Source organism: Podarcis cretensis (genome assembly GCF_951804945.1).
Source record: "Podarcis cretensis genome assembly, chromosome: 15".
Classification (NCBI taxonomy): domain Eukaryota; kingdom Metazoa; phylum Chordata; class Lepidosauria; order Squamata; family Lacertidae; genus Podarcis; species Podarcis cretensis.
This window is the reverse complement of record NC_137185.1, coordinates 24993427-25009217: the sequence shown is the minus strand read 5'-3', so window position 1 is coordinate 25009217 and position 15791 is coordinate 24993427. Positions and strand designations below refer to the sequence as shown.

At 47.2% G+C, this 15791-nt stretch overlaps 2 protein-coding genes across 3 annotated transcripts in view; one reads left to right on the top strand and one right to left on the bottom strand.

The window, feature by feature from the left end:
- MCAM (melanoma cell adhesion molecule) overlaps positions 1 to 9037 on the bottom strand; it is a 53239-nt gene extending 44202 nt beyond the window's left edge. Inside the window, exon 1 of the mRNA XM_079954711.1 lies at positions 8872 to 9037. Coding sequence (XP_079810837.1) covers positions 8872 to 8944 — 73 coding nt within the window. The 5' untranslated portion in view covers positions 8945 to 9037. The remainder of the gene's footprint in view (positions 1 to 8871) is intronic.
- Positions 1 to 15791, top strand: part of NLRX1 (NLR family member X1) — a 307093-nt gene that overhangs the window by 143950 nt on the left and 147352 nt on the right. The window lies entirely within an intron of this gene.

Below are 15791 nucleotides of genomic sequence, written 5' to 3'. Positions count from 1 at the left end.
ATCTTGCCTTCAAGGAGCCTGAAGTACAAACCCAGTACAACCCTGGAAGGTGTGTTAGGCTGAGAGGTAGCAAGTGGCCCAATAAGCTTCAAGGTGAACTGGGGATTTGAACCCTGGTCTCCTAGGTCTCAGTCCAACATCCTAACCACTGCACTACACAGATGTTAAAAAGGTAAAGGGACCCCTGACCATTAGGTCCAGTCGTGGATGACTCTGGTGTTGCAGCGCTCATGTCGCTTTATTGGCCAAGGGAGCCGGCGTACAGCTTCCGGGTCATGTGGCCAGCATGACTAAGCCGCTTCTGGCGATCCAGAGCAGAGCACGGAAACGCCATTTACCTTCCCGCCAGAGCGGTACCTATTTATCTACTTGCACTTTGTGCTTTCGAACTGCTAGGTTGGCAGGAGCAGGGACCGAACAACGGGAGCTCACTCTGTCACGAGGATTTGAACCGCCAACTTTCTGATCGGCAAGCCCTAGGCTCTGTGGATGTTACGTGTTCTATTAAAAAAATCCATCCATGCACACAATGCTTTACAAAGGCCCCATCTGCCCTCTACATTATAAAGCAGCAGCGTAGCCCTCCAGTTGTTTTGGGACTACAATTCCCATCATCCCTGACCACTGGTCCTGTTAGCTAGGGATGATGGGAGTTGTAGTCCGAAAACATCTGGAGGGCCGAATTTGGGGGTGCCTGCTAGACAGTTGTGAGGCTGAACTCGCTGAGGAGCTGGCCTGATCCCAGCAGGCTTGTCCTTATGTTCTTATGTCCCTGAAAGAATCCCAGGAACTGTGGTTTGTTAAGGGTTCCGATAGCTGTCACGAGACCCTATCTCCACCCTCAGAGCTACAATTCCTAGAGTTCCCTGACAAGAGGGGTTGATTCCTAAATTTCCCCAAACTTGGGCCTCCAGCTGTTTCTGGACTACAATGCCCATCATCCCTTTACTGGTCCTGCTAGCTAGGGATGATAGGAGTTGTAGTCAAGAAACAGCTGGAGACCCAAGTTTGGGAAACCCTGCTTTAGAGCCTTCCTCAAATCCACCGTTTCACATGAAAGTTAAGGGAGTGTTGGGAGGGGAGACCTCACTGACAGCAAAGAACCTCTTTGCTACAAAAGCACCTGTCAAGCTTTGCATGTGATTTAGCAAGCTTTTAAAACACAATGTGTACCTTCGTACAGGAACCAGAAATGTCAGCCTTTGCAGGGAAGAAAACAGATCAGCTTGGAATCACTGGAGGAGAAGGATGTTCGGGGCACGACTTTGGGTCAAATGCTCCCTGGCTCCAGCCTTTCCTTGGGGCCGACAGCTCAGAGGCAAAGAGGCTGCTGTATATGCCGGGGTAGGCAACCTAAGGCCCGGGGGGCCGGATGCGGCCCAATTGCCTTCTAATTCCAGCCTGCGGATGGTCCGGGAATCAGCGTGTTTTCACATGAGTAGAATGTGTCCTTTTATTTAAAATGCACTTCTGGGTTATTTGTAGGGCCTGCCTGGTGTTTTTACATGAGTAGAATGTGTGCTTTTATTTAAAATGCATCTCTGGGTTATTTGTAGGGCATAGGAATTTGTTCCATTTTTTTTCTCTTCAAAATATAGTCCGGCCCACCACATGGTCTGAGGGATGGTGGACTGGCCCACGGCTGAAAAAAGATTGCCAACCCCTGGTATACGCAGTGGGCCTCGGGTCCAATCTCAGGCCCCTCCAGCTAAACGACAACAAGGTTACCTCAAACTTCCCAGAAAACTGCTAACAGTCCAGGTGGTCATTACTGGGCTAGATGGAACAATGGCCTGTCTCACTCAGTGCAGAAGGCAGTGTTTGTGTGTTCTCAGCCCATGGAATGGGTCCCTCACTGGGAAAAGGAGTGAGAGTTTTCAGGAGGGGCTGTGAGGAGTTACTATCATACCAGAGTCACGCCTCTCCCACCCCCAAGCCTAAGCCGTTTAACATTCCTGGCCCTTGTTGTACATAGCAATCCTCCTCCAAGTTTTCGCCTTTTCTCTTCCTCACACCCTTTTTAAGCTTGACTTTGCCCATCCCCTCTGGAAGGCTGCATTTAAGGCAAGGAGGGCTCAGAATGTACCCCGCAGTGCAGATCATCATATCTCCCCCCAAAAAGTATTGGATTTCTCACTTTGACACCAAAAACAAAGCTGTAGCCTACTCAGAGTAGACCCACTGAAGTTAACAGGCACATTGACCGTAGGTTCATTAATTTTAGTGGGTCTACTCTGAGTACAGCTTAGTTGAATACAACCCAAAGGGTGGAAATTCAACATAGTGTTTAACCAGCAGAAAGGCTCTCCCTTCTCCTCCCATCCCACAGTGTTTTGAGGGTTCATCTGATCCTCCAGAGCAGATTTCGGGAAGGTTGGGAGAGGGGTAGGAAGCAGGGAAACCCCACTGGACTAATGGGAATCTTTGCGCTGGCTTCTGCTACCAGAACAGGGTAGCTGAATTGGGCCTTAAGTTTCTGGTCCTCATGGTTTGTTTGCCAAGCTGAAGGACTTGTTCCGGTTGCAGAGGTCATGCCAACACCACAAACGTAGGAGTGCCTTAAAAATCACGACTAGCACCCTTGTTCCCAGAACTTCTGGACTCTCGTTATCCACACCAAACGACCATTTCCAGCATTCCTTCAAGTTGCAGTGGTTACACTGGTTTTAAGACGCTACTTGTTCCAATAATGTGCAGGCAAACACATACAATTATGCTGGGTCCTTTTTAGTGGCCACAAGGGGGCAAGTGCTAGCCAGGGTCCAGTCCGTACCTACACAATTCCGAGGCAAGGAAGAACACTCACTTAGGCTGTTGTTCATGTTACTTTTGCTCCTATGACAATCCTGTGAAGGAGGACAGTATTTTAAGTTCCCCTTCTCCAGAACCAAAGCACACCGTAGCCACTTTCTGTGCAAAGAAGCCAGAGCAGATGTGAAATGTGGAGAAAAGTTCATAGCTCCGTGGTAGACCACCTACTTTGCAAGATAAGCTCCCAGGTTCATTCTCTTGGAATGTCTGGAACTCTGGACAGCTGCTGCCAGCCAGTGTAAGCAATACTGTGCTACATGGGCCAAGGGTCTGACTCAGTTACAAGGCAGCTTCCTGTGTCCCTGTGAGATCAGGCCCTCAGATCCTAAGTGAGCTCTTTGTTCATTGATCCACACTGGCTCTGACTCAAGGAAACCAATTAAACAAGCCGTGTTAAGAGGATGATGAGCAACTATGACCTCATCCATCAGAAGAATTACAAGTTCAGTCATTAAGGTGTGAGGAAATTACACATAACTATAAACGGGAGGGGGGAAGAGTGAGCAAGAACCTGATTGACTGTGAGCATCAAACATAAGGGGGTTCATCATTCAGATCCTCTCTCTCTCTTTTAAAAAATATATTTTTAAGTTTTCAATTTTACACCTTAAAATAAACATTTTACATACTGTTAAATATCCAGAGACTTCCCTCCTTCTCTTTCCTTGGTTTATTAGTCTTTCATTCCTGCATATTTTGCTATAATCATATTAATCTGTTCTCCGATTTTACATCACTCAAACATTAATTACACTGTTGATGTTATCTCCAGGCTGCCAGAGCATTCAGATCCTGTCTTCTTGGGATAGATATTCTCTCTGCCCCTGCAATGTGCCCTATTTTACAAGGTCAGAGGAGTGTAAATATGAGAGTGTTGGGACTGGGAGCTGGCAGACCAGGGTCCCAATCCCCATGTTGCCTAGCCTACCTCTCAGGCTGTTATGAGGATAGCAATTGAGAGGTTGGGGAGGAGAATAAACAAACAGTGTAGACCACCCTGAGCTCCTTGGAGGAAATGTGATACATAGACATTAAGAACCAATAATAAATAAAATAAGCATTAAAGCAAGATTAATGGGTGGTGCCACAAACACTCTGAACCAGTGGAAGCAGGTCCATTTGAGCAGATGGGGCATTGCCCCATCAACCATAGTCAATACCCCCACCTCAGGGTTTGAAATTCACTAGGCACATTTTGCTCCTGGCCACCTGCGACCAAATGAAGATGCCCAGGTGCCAGGATGGCGACTGGCAGCTCCACCATCTGGAGACGCAAGCCTGGGGATCTTTGGATCCCCACTGTTTTCACACATGGGCAGCACATCCTGTAGAATTCTATCCACGATATTTTATCTGCACCATCAGAATGAATTTTAGGAACCAAAAGCTTGTGTTGAAAAATGCAACTTTCAAGCCATCTTGGCCCCCCAAAATGGCAACTAGGCCTTCCGTTTTGGCGACTGTAAGCCTGGTTTAAGGGGCCATTTGGCGCCTAACTTGTATATCTGAGTTTCTAACACTGCCCCACCTGCCTGCCTCCTTGCTTACTACCAGAGCAGGGGCTGGCACTGCCTGTGAGATTCTTCCTCTTTGGCAGGGGTCAGCAAACGTTTTCAGCAGGGGGCCGGTCCACTGTCCCTCAGACCTTGTGAGGGGCCAGACTATATTTTTTTGGGGGGTGGGGGGTTGAACGAATTCCTATACCCCACAAATAACCCAGAGATGCATTTTAAATAAAAGGACACATTCTACTCATGTAAAAACATGCTGAATCCCAGACCGTCCGTGGGCCGGATTTAGAAGGCAATTAGGCCGGATCCAGCCCCCCGGCCTTAGTTTGCCTACCCATGCTCTTTGGCCTCAGCGCTGTCCTTGTTGAACTCAGCAGGGAGGAGGATAGGAATAAAAGTGGAATTACTTCTGCCAATCTCTGACTGTGGCTCCGCCTTCTCTTGGTCCCTCTCTGCCCTCCCAGTCCCAAAGGACACCAGCCACCAGTTATTTAAAGTGATATATGTTATAATGAATTAATACATCAGTTAGCCTCTCATGGGAACCAGCAAACCAGTGGCCGTTTGGTTAGCAGCAAGACTGCTCTCCTTAGTCCACAGGGACCAGGAAATTATTTCCCCCCCTACATCCCAAGGATGTATCAAATGCATAGGAGAGCCCCAGGTGAGCGGCTTGCTTTGGGCTCCTAAAAATAAACCAATATGATGTTAGGAATGTGCCCAGCCCTGCAGCTACACACTGAAAGGCCGTCCTTCCCACAGCCATCACTGCAGCAGCAGACTTCACAAAGAAAGACGGCAGCCGAGCCGCGGTGGGAAGTGCTGAGCAGGCCGTTCCCATTAGCCAGGGGGTGGGGAGTGGAATTCAGGCAGGAGTCCAAACGACAGAGCCTCTTTGCAGATATTTTATGGCTCAGCTTCTGGGATGAGGGCTCGAAGAGATCTCACGAGCCGCATGGGACACCAACTGCAAATTCTTCCCAGTTGCTAATGTTACCCTTCCGCTTACTCTGAAGGTGCAGCACATACCTGCTTGTTTTATGCAAGGCGGGGCGTGGAAATAAATTTGAAATGCATAGCTGGGGCTGTGCATGACCCCACACAGCAAGGTCAGAATGCCATAGGAGTGTAGGAAGCTGCCTTATAATGAACCACACCTTCGGTTTATCTAGTTCAGTATTGTCTAAACTGACCAGCACCATTATGGACTACAACTCCCATCATCCCTGAGCTCTGGCCTTGCTAGCTAGGGGTGATGGGAGTTGTAGTTGTAGTTCAACAACATCTGGGGACCCACAGGTTGAGAAAGGCTGCCCTAAGCCTTCCCCACCCCAACACATGCAAACACTCACTGCCCCCTTGAAAGTGATGAGAGTGGCTACTTTTCTTCCCTTAAAAAGCACACAGAGGTGAAGGATAGGGGGCTGGGCGATATATCGCCCCAAAGCGGTTTGATCCATAGTGTGATATCGGTTTCATAATTTTTAACCTGGCAATATATCAAAAATCATGATGTGAGGGATGGCGATATATCATTCAAAACTGGTTTGAATTCCGTAATGTGATATTGGTTTCATAGTTTTTTGTCCTGGCAATAGATTACGAATGATGATAAGTTTGTACTCATGCTACGCAAAAACAATCAGGTGGGAAAAACTGTTAAGCCAGCCAATGCCTTTACATAGCTCCACCTTTATTTCAGACATATTATCAGTGTATCATGATGTTTAACTGGTAATATATCACGATGTTGAAAATCAGATATCGTCCAGCCCTATTCAGGTACCTCGCTATTTTAAATGCAGTTGGGGTGTGTAGCTTATCCAGAGCAAGGCCTTTTTTGTGTTGGCACCCTTCTCTGCCCTGTGTTCCATTTTTGCTACTAGCTTTGCTATAACAAAGTCGCTGTAGCTTTGCTGCGTTATTTCAAAGACTCCACAAGCCCTCTGAGTCGCCAGATAAGCCTCCTGCCTCCCAATTGCCGCTGACTATATTTGTAAGCTTAAATTGCTACTTTACATAAATGTTAATGTATTGACTATGCATCTCATTTCATTGTTGAGCACTGCCCTGGAGCGTTTGGGCAGAAAAGGCAGGTTATAAATATTTTAATGAGCAAGTAATAAATAAACCAATACAAAAACAGGAGAAAACTGTATTCCCTTATCTGAAGAAGTTTGCTTATCCTTTTACTGAAAACACACGCAGCAAGAAGAAAGCTTTGCAAACACAAAACTGGAGACTGTTTGTACAAACGAAAGGAAATTGTTGTACAAACGTTACAACCATTGGTCAGCTTTTGGTCACATGTAGAGTCCAAATTTTGAGATCCCCATTTTTGGAGGGCAGGGGAGACTCATACTGAACAGCATCTTAGGAATGCTGGAGTTTGGGGGTGCATGCCTACAGGTTTGCTATGACACACCAACAGGAAAACTGGTGCCACAGCAGCAGCCTTAAAACTTACACTCTGGATGATGCCGCCGTTAAAATCTCAGACAAACAGGCTCCGATGATGCAGTCTGTTCCAGACAGAAGCTGAGCTCAGAGCATGTGCCCAGAATCCCTCCATGGCCTCGTTTTTGGTGGGTGGGGGTGGGGAGAAGGCAATGCCGATCCTCCTGTCATCTCAACCGGGCTTTGGCTTCACTCACTTCTCAAAATCTATAAATGCTCCCTCTGTCCGAATCCCAGTGAACACACTTAGCATTTGCCTAAACTTGTGGGTGAGACATGGGAACCTTCTCTTCAATAGATGGCCAACAGGAACTTTTGAGGAAGGGACTCAGCTCATGGGCAGAGCAACAGTTTTGGATGCAGGTTCAATCCCCAACAGCATCTATCTCCAAGCAGGTCCTTGCCTGAAACCCTGGAGAGCTGCTGCCAGCCCGTGTAGGCAGCACTGAATTAGATGTCCCATTGACCTGACCTGGTATAAGAGATAGCTTCCTACTACCCTACCTCTGGCTTCAACCTTCCTCTCTAGGCATCTTAGAACAAGTATTGCAGAATCAAGGGATGGGATGCTCCACCCCCACCCTAAATCTCTGCTTCACCCAGATCCTTTCCCCCATACTATCTGGGGGGGGGGCGTGTAGAGCGGGGAGCCTGAGGCAGCCAAATTCACAATAAACAATCCCACTGAAAACAAAGCATGAGCTGGGGTGCTTAACCTGATTAAGACTGTTCAACCCCATGGGAGGGGGGCAAGGAGTGTGCTTTATTTCAGAACAATAGCGTCTGCCAGATAATAAACTGTGGCCATATAGTAAGACTCAGCACCCCGCTTACAGTATGTTCAAAGCGATTCACGTACAATTATCAGTCTTCATAATCTACCACCCTTGATTATCAACGCTTCCCGCTGTGCACAGCATAGGAGGTGCACAGATCCTGCCCGGAGGGGCTCAAAACGTATACGAATATGTACTATAATAGGAACGGGGGCTGATGCACACCCCCTTCCACCAACCAGCCTCTCACGTCTGTAATAAAACTCCTCTCCCCCCCCCCCCCAATTCTCAGTACTTGGGGATGGGCAGATTGATCATTTGGGAAATCCCCGTCCTAAACCCTTAACTGTACAAAGGCAGGCTGTTTCCCTTCTGGGACTTCTCTTCACCCCACGAGGCTCAGAGGCACTCGCAGAACGTGGAAGGTTTTGACACCCAAATATTCCGCAGTAAATCAAAGATGGGGGAAGGAAAGGGTTTGCAAAAGGGGAGAACATGGAGGGGTTTCTAGACAGCACTTCTGATTTTCAAACGGGGATCTCAGATATCGGTGGCAGCAGGTTTTCCTTTCTTATTTTTTTAGCTTATTTTCCACATAGATCTGTGATTTCTTGGGGGAGGCGGGGAGCTGGTATTTTTTATGCCAACGATGTCGTGTGAACTCTGGGAGGGGGAATACTTGCATGCATCAGGACCCCCAATCCCATAGCAAAATATTTTTTAGCAAAAATATGGGGGGAGGGGGCTCCAACCCAAATCCCCCCCCCACCTGGTGGGTCGGTTTGCACACAAGCGCAACGCAACACGCCCCCTTTTCTAACACCAGTTGCAAATCACTTACAGTAGCGGTTACACCGCGGAGGAGAGGCAGTGTGAGAAGGTGGGTGTGTTTTTGCAAAACCCATTCTGCAAACTGTGTGTGTCTCCTTCCCCACCTGTGTGTGTTTATTTATATTTATATGGATCCAGCTCTAGGCACCTCGAAATATGTATCTCCTCGTGGCTTGGACAGAAATACATTGGGGGGGGGGTGTGGAAGCAACCCCCGGGGAAAAACATTCACACCTTCGGTTCTAACACCATAAGAAACTAATCGTAGCAACCCGGGGAATCCTTGCAGAACTGGAATCGGGGTTTGGGGGTTCGGCAAGAGTTAACAAGACAAAGCACGTTTCCCCGCGCCGCCTTGCTTTGCAAACGGAGGGGAGCAGCGCCGCGGTGCCCAAGGCTTACCTGGGACAGCGCTGCCCTGCAAATCTGCAGTGCAAGTTGCCCGCTCAGCCCCTCTCCTTCTCCCTTTGTTGCCCGCCACTCACCTCTGCTGCAGCAGCAGCCGGCCAGGAGCAGGAGGCAGGCGCGGGCGAAGCTTGCAAGCCGGCAGCGACTCATTGTTCCCGGTGCCAGAGCCGAGAGTCCAAATGCATCGGAGGGGCTTGGAGGAGAAACCCAGAAAGCTGACGTCAGGTGCGAGGGGGAGGGAGCTGAATGCAGGGGGGGGAGGGGGCTGCACTGCTCCGAGGGGGGGGGGAATACACACCCACCCACCCACAAGAGCACCGGGAGCCCAGCCCTCCTCGCACGCTTGCTCCAGAAGACTCGCCTGCAACAGCAGAGAGGAGTCGCGCTTAAGCGGAGCGCCAGGGGGCGAGGCGAAAGCCTACCTTAGACCCCCTTTCTCGCTAGAGCCCTGCTCTTAATGCAAGACTTCGGTGCAAAAAAAAACCTTGCAGGGGAGTCGAACCTTTTCAGCCCGTGGCAGAGCAAGGAAGCCTTAGTCCGTTGCAGCAAAAACAGACGAAGGGGCTTCTTCCTTCCAGACCCGGGTTTAATCCTGTTGCTTACAAACTGGTCGTGGGCAACAGGTTCTTCTTGTAATTGCTCTGGTTCCCCCCCTCCGCCTGCTCAGAAAGGCTCGATCAGGATCAAGGCGGGGTGGGGTGAGGAGAAACAGGGGTTGGCATTTGACGAAGCTGCAAAAAAAAACCCTGCATCTATTTCCACCTGCCGGGAAAAGATGTTGTCTTACGTGCTATTTTTATTATATTCATTCATTTCCCTCCCTGTTGGTTGGGTCTATTGTCTTTTGCCATGCTGTTTTGCTTATAGCAAAATAAATTATGCTGTTTATTCTAAGCTGCCTTGAGGCTCCGTTTGCAACATGGTAGGATTAAAAAAACAAACAAACAATAACTCAGTAAATAAAGATGGATGGTTGTGTTACTGACCGGTGTACTGGGACAGGAACTTTGCTAGGCTCTTTCCCCAGGGAACTGGAAAGCAGCAAACCGCTTTCAAGTGACAGGACAACCCAGAGGACTGTTAGCTGAACATTCATCCTGGTTTATTTGCAAGGACATTAGACAACGTTGGCTATTTGATGAACACCCTGATTTGTGTGGAGATGAGGCGATGTTACGTGAAGGCAAGTGTTATCCCACACTTTCCAGTACGTTTTTCGGTCATTTTCCTTAGTGCATAAAGTCATATTTTGGGAAAGCAGGCTGGTTGCACAACACCACCCAAACCAATTAGTACAGGCAATTCCCAATTTACATGGGGGTTACGTTCCAAGGTACCAGGTGTTTAAGTGAAATGGGGGTGTATTTGAAACATCATTGAAAAAGCTTGCAAACACCCCGTTCCAACCCTTTTTGTCGCATTTTCGGGTCACTTCCAGGTTCAACGTGATGCACCCTTGTAGCGTCACATGTGCCTTGAATGCACATAAATGGGGAGTTGCCTGTAACTTGAATTTGCTGGGATGTGACTGAATCCCACTCAGAAATAACAACAGGATGGAACTGCCCAAGGTATACCCAGAAGTAAGGTCCTGGCCACAGCTCATGGTTAATGAGAGAGAGAGAGAGCTTAACTGTTCAAACAATGCATTAAACCGAACCTTAACTCAGCACAATAACAAAAACGACAAAGAAAAGGGAACGCTCCTCCCCCGGGGTCTCAGTAAACCTAGGTTTGGTGCAAACCAAGCTGATATGAACCGGTTATTGCAGCTGAAGATCAAAGCTTTGGTAAGCTCCAGTATCCTGAGCCACCTAATGCATTTCTAATATTTGTTTGTTGTTTTCAAATTGTAATTACACAATTGCAATTCCACCCCCTCCAAATATAGTCAGCAAGAACTAAAAGGGGCAGAAAACACAACCTCTAAGAGGTACGTAAAGGACAGCCAAACACAATCTCACCGTGGCTGAGTTAAGAAGTGAAGCTTCTTTTACAGTATTTACAGGAAGAAGGGATCAATCACAGCACATCTGGTATGAACAGACAATCAGAGCACATTCTCTTCCCCGGGTTCAAATCTTTGCTGCTCCGCTTCCTCCAGTTAGTCCTTTCCCATGATGTGGGCAACCTTCTGGGGGTTGCATTCGAGTGCTGGACGGGGCCAGAGGATCAATGGATGGGAGTGACTCCCAGCCTCTGTGCACTTGGCTGCATTTCAGCCAGGCGAGAGCCAGAGGTTTCTGTGCCTGCAGCTGCTGCCCACCCCCACCCCCACATCTCTCCATCATCCAAGTCAGTGAGAAGCATTCTCGTAATTGAAAGCCAACACAGTCAAAAGAGGGTTCAGAGCAGGGTAACTCTTAAACATGTGGTCGCTGGTTCTGAGGTTTCCTACCCCGCAGTCAGTCCATTAACCACTTTGGAAAAGGGTGTGTGTGGCTGTTGCCTTGGTAAGCGCTTCGTTCTGCAACAAAGCTTTCAGATTTACATTCCAGAGGAGCTGTGCAAGTGCAGAAATCCAAAGATTTTTTAAATTATTATTTTAAATAATTTTTATTAAAGATTTTCATTTACCAAAGCACATGCATTGTCTCTTGAAGGGCTGGCCGGTGTGACCTATGATCTGGCAAACTGCCAGATTGCTGCAGGGAACTCTGGATCGCACGAGAGACCTGGCTGACCCTTTGCCCTAGTTTACTGTCCAGCCTGCCTTGCAGATATTGCAATACCCTTCCCCCACCGTTTGTATCTGCCATTTAGAATCCAGGTGTTGCACTCAGGCGGCGTGTGCATGACATTCAAGGCACACCGGCATCTTGTTTTTTCCTACCGAGTCCACACACAATCTGGACCTGCTTCCATTTTATTTTAATGCCCCCAACAGCACTTTTTCACAAGCTAGTTTCATTGCCAAAATATAAAGCTCAAGTCAAATTGATTTTGCATTAGCCATTTGTGCGTGTCCATTTGCAAAAGGATGGTGGCGGTTCCAGCAATGGTGGGGGGTGGGCTGTGGCCTCACCTGCCTAATGATTTTCTGAAGAAGGGAACCATATATCAAGAAAGCAATTACCATTTCCTTCCTTATTCACCGGCGCATGTGCAGGGAGGAAAAGGCATGGGTAACCCAATCAAAGGGAGGGTTTTCGAGACAAATGTCTTCCAACAAAAAACGGTGGTGGGGGTGGGAGTTCAAGTGCGGATCAAACCACCCTTGAGGGCTGCAGAATTTAGAATCACTCTGAATTGAAAGCAGCATGTTGAAGACAAGCACACACAATTCTGTACAGAGAAAAAACTACTTTCCAGTACACCTAACACACACACACCCCGCCTGTTTTCCAGAAAAGGTATTTTGCAGTTTGGAAAGTGAAGAGGAAATGCATTGAAAAGTGAGATAAAATAAATGGTGAACAACTATGCTCCCCCCCCCCCGAAAAATAGATGCTGGTACTCACCACAAAGTTGTTACAGTTAGTGTCCCACTTTTTAACAACAGAAAGAGGTGCCGATGCGTACCCCTGAGTATCCCCTAAAATCTCTGGTTAACAGGAAGACGTGTAAATACCCTGCAGGTAAATGGAGATGGTTGCAGGAATGAAAGTTCATTGTCATCCAAATGCAGCGTAAACAGATCCGAGCAAATGCTCAGTAAAAAACCGGACATAGTCTAACCTCACTGTAAGCTTTCTGCAAGCAAATCAGGATGAACAAACAGATTGCCCAGAAAAGCCCAGTATTAGCCTCAGCCCCCACACTTTGTCTGCAAAAGAAGATAAAGGCATAGCGACTTGCCAAAAGGCTCCTAAAACCCTTTCAGACACCTTTATATAAATGTGTGGAGTGGAGACTTAGCTGGATCATGCAACCCTAACCTCCACATGTTCGTAAGAAGGTTTAGAAAGAGCCCCTGTGCATATGATTGCTTCTGTACACCTTTAAGAACGCAGGACTTGAGGTTGGCAGGAAAAGAGGGAGGTGGACACCAATGTTTGGGTTTCTGTTTTGTTTTTTTAAAGGCCACAAATTGATTGATTGATTGCAGTTATATGCCACTTTTATCCTCTCCAGGGAGCTCAAAGTGGCCTACATGGTTCTCTCCCCTCCTCTTACAATCCTCACAAGAACTCTGTAAGGTAGGTTAGGCAGAGAGGTGGTGACTGGCCCAAGCTCTTTTAATGACCAATGGGATCAGTGCCCATGGAGTGTGATGGAGAGGCCAGGCCGTGTCCCTCTGGTGGTGCCATGCTCAAGATGGAGACTACAGGTTTCCCACAGACCTTCCCCAAGTCTCACCTGACCATGGTTAATGGTAGAAGAGAAATTCAAGGCAAAGGCCAGGCTACCTGGTTGACAGTTTTTAGCCCGGTGCAACTTTAGCTCTCTCGAAAGCTTTGCCTGACCTGGAACTCCTGCAGCAACCGGCCCTCTTGCCACAGCCATCCTGCTGGTGCACCAGGCAATGCCTATGAGATGCCCTTTCTTCGCTAGCATCATAAAAAAGCCCTTGTAACTCTAACCCCAGAGGAACTGCGGGGCAGGGTTTCGGAACATTCAATTTGTTTCATTGCTTAAGCTCTGCCATTGCTTTCTAATGCCCATTTAGCTGAGACAGCTTGGCGTTACAAATGCACACAGAGTATTTTTGTGTGCGTGCTGAGTGTCCCTGATGTCTTCCTTCTCCATTTCAGTCTCAAAATCAGAGTGGGTTGTTTTTTTTTTAAAGGACCTTCCTTGCACCAAGGCAAGGGGACCTTCTCCTTCAGCGAGAAAACACTTTAGCCCATAAATATTACTAAGCTGTTATCTCACGCTGGCCTGTTTACACAGTCGCCTAAGCTGACATAAACACCCATTTAACCGGCTTCAGCTCCCAATTTGTTTACACAAATGAAGAGGCAAAGCAACGGAGGGGAAAGCAGGCAAGAACAGACATGTAGGGCAGCAAAGCATTATGCAATTGGGGGCTGCCACACTTTTCACCCCAACTCATTGCAGAGGATTAATAAATTACAGGAGCATGTCTGGATCAGACCCAAGGTGTCTCTTGCCAGTACAGAATCCTGCTTCTTACTGAAGCCAACTGGATATCATTGCTATTTATTTATTTCACTTTATATTCCCACCATTTTCTCCAAGGAGCTCCAGGTGTTATCCTCACAACAACCCTGTGAGGTAGGTTAGACAGAGAGACTGCGACTGGTCCAAGGTCACCCGTTGGGCTTTATGGATGAGCAGGGATTTTAACCCTGGTTTCCTAGGTCCTAGTCCAACACTCTAAATGGTGTTCAGGCCTATACCGTCCTCTGGAAAAGGGGTTGCGACACACATCTCACTTTCAGGCTGAGAAAGCTGGTCTTTGTCCACAGACAGCTTTCTGGGTCATGTGACCAGCACGACTAAACCGCTTCTGGCACAGCAGAGCACCATGACAGAAACCAGAGCACACGGAAATACTGTTTACCTTCCTGCCACAGTGGTACCTATTTATCTACTTGCACTGGTGTGCTTTTGAACTGCTAGGTTGGCAGGAGCTGGGACAGAGCAACGGGAGCTCACCCCATCGCGGGGATTCAAACCACCCACCTTCCGATCAGCAAGCCCAAGAGGCTCAGTGGTTTAGACCACAGTGCCACCCGTATCCCCGTGGGTTCTATTATTATTATGAGAGAGGGAGAAAGGTGTGTGTGTGTGTATTTTCCAGCCCAGTGGTTATTTTGCTTGCCCTTTTCTGCATCTTCTCTCAGCAGTATAACATCTCTCTTGAGATGCAGCCTTGATGACCAGAACTAGGCTCAGTATCTCAAGGGTGGCCTCACCATTGATTTCTATAATTGCATTACAATACTGGCCATTCCATTTTCGACCCCTCTCCTAATAATCCCTAGTGTGGAATTCACATTATTCGCAGCAGCTGCTACATGCAGGGTCAACATCTTTATTGGGCTATTCACCACAATCCCAAAATGTACAAACAAACCCCTTCATTATTTCTGTTCAGGGGATGAATACAAGAAACAGGGGCCCTGAATAATTAGGGACTCTTAGCGTACCTCCCTCCGACACACAGTAAGTGATCCTTGGAAACAGTGACATTACTCAAAACACTCAGGTGAGTAGACTTTGTGAATTCAGTGCAAATATCAAGGCCTGGGAGAGTTAACGTCAGATAGTAATCTAAAAGGCTACAGCTAAATTATCCAGAGATTCCTCCCTTGGGTAAACAAAGACCATTGGTTCAGTCTGACACCTTCAGGTACTGCTGTTTGTGAGGGCAACCTTTATGTGGCATACTGATCTTCAGCAAGGTTGCAGTCTGATCCGAGGTGGGTTGAAACAGCAATACCCACCACCACACAAATATATGGTGAAATGGTTGCCCAAATGCATGTTTGCATTAAAGGTGGGTCCCAGGTTTGGAAAAGCCAAAGATTGCTTATGTAGCACAATACCACTCAAGGATAAATCAATCCAGAATCACTTGAGTTTCAGCTTCGGGGCTTAGCTTGTAACCTCAAATTGCCCAGAACAACGTGAAAAGCTACACAACGTGAAGAAAACACAAAAAAGCCAACAAACATAAATCCTAACTGTACATAATCCAATCTTAGTAACATTGTTAAGTGACTTCCTCGAATCCCCCTGACTGAGTTTCAATATGTATCATTGTAACAGTTTTCCAAAACAAATTTCTCATAAAATTAACTTAATCACTTAACATCTTTATTTCTTTTCATTTTAACTTTAAACATATTATTCTGTAACATCACATATTTAAATCCTAAGCCTATCTGGTATTTGCAAGTATTTCTATTTAAATTATCTTAGCATAGTTTGTTAGTTTGTTTATAAATTTTGGAAAATCAATAATTTTTTTTTGGAAAAACACACAAAAAAACCCCTTTATCCTACTTAAACAGCAATACCCCACTTCCGGAGGCGGCGCGAACGGTAATGGCGGTCCTCTTCCACTAGTGAGGAGGAAGCTCCGCGG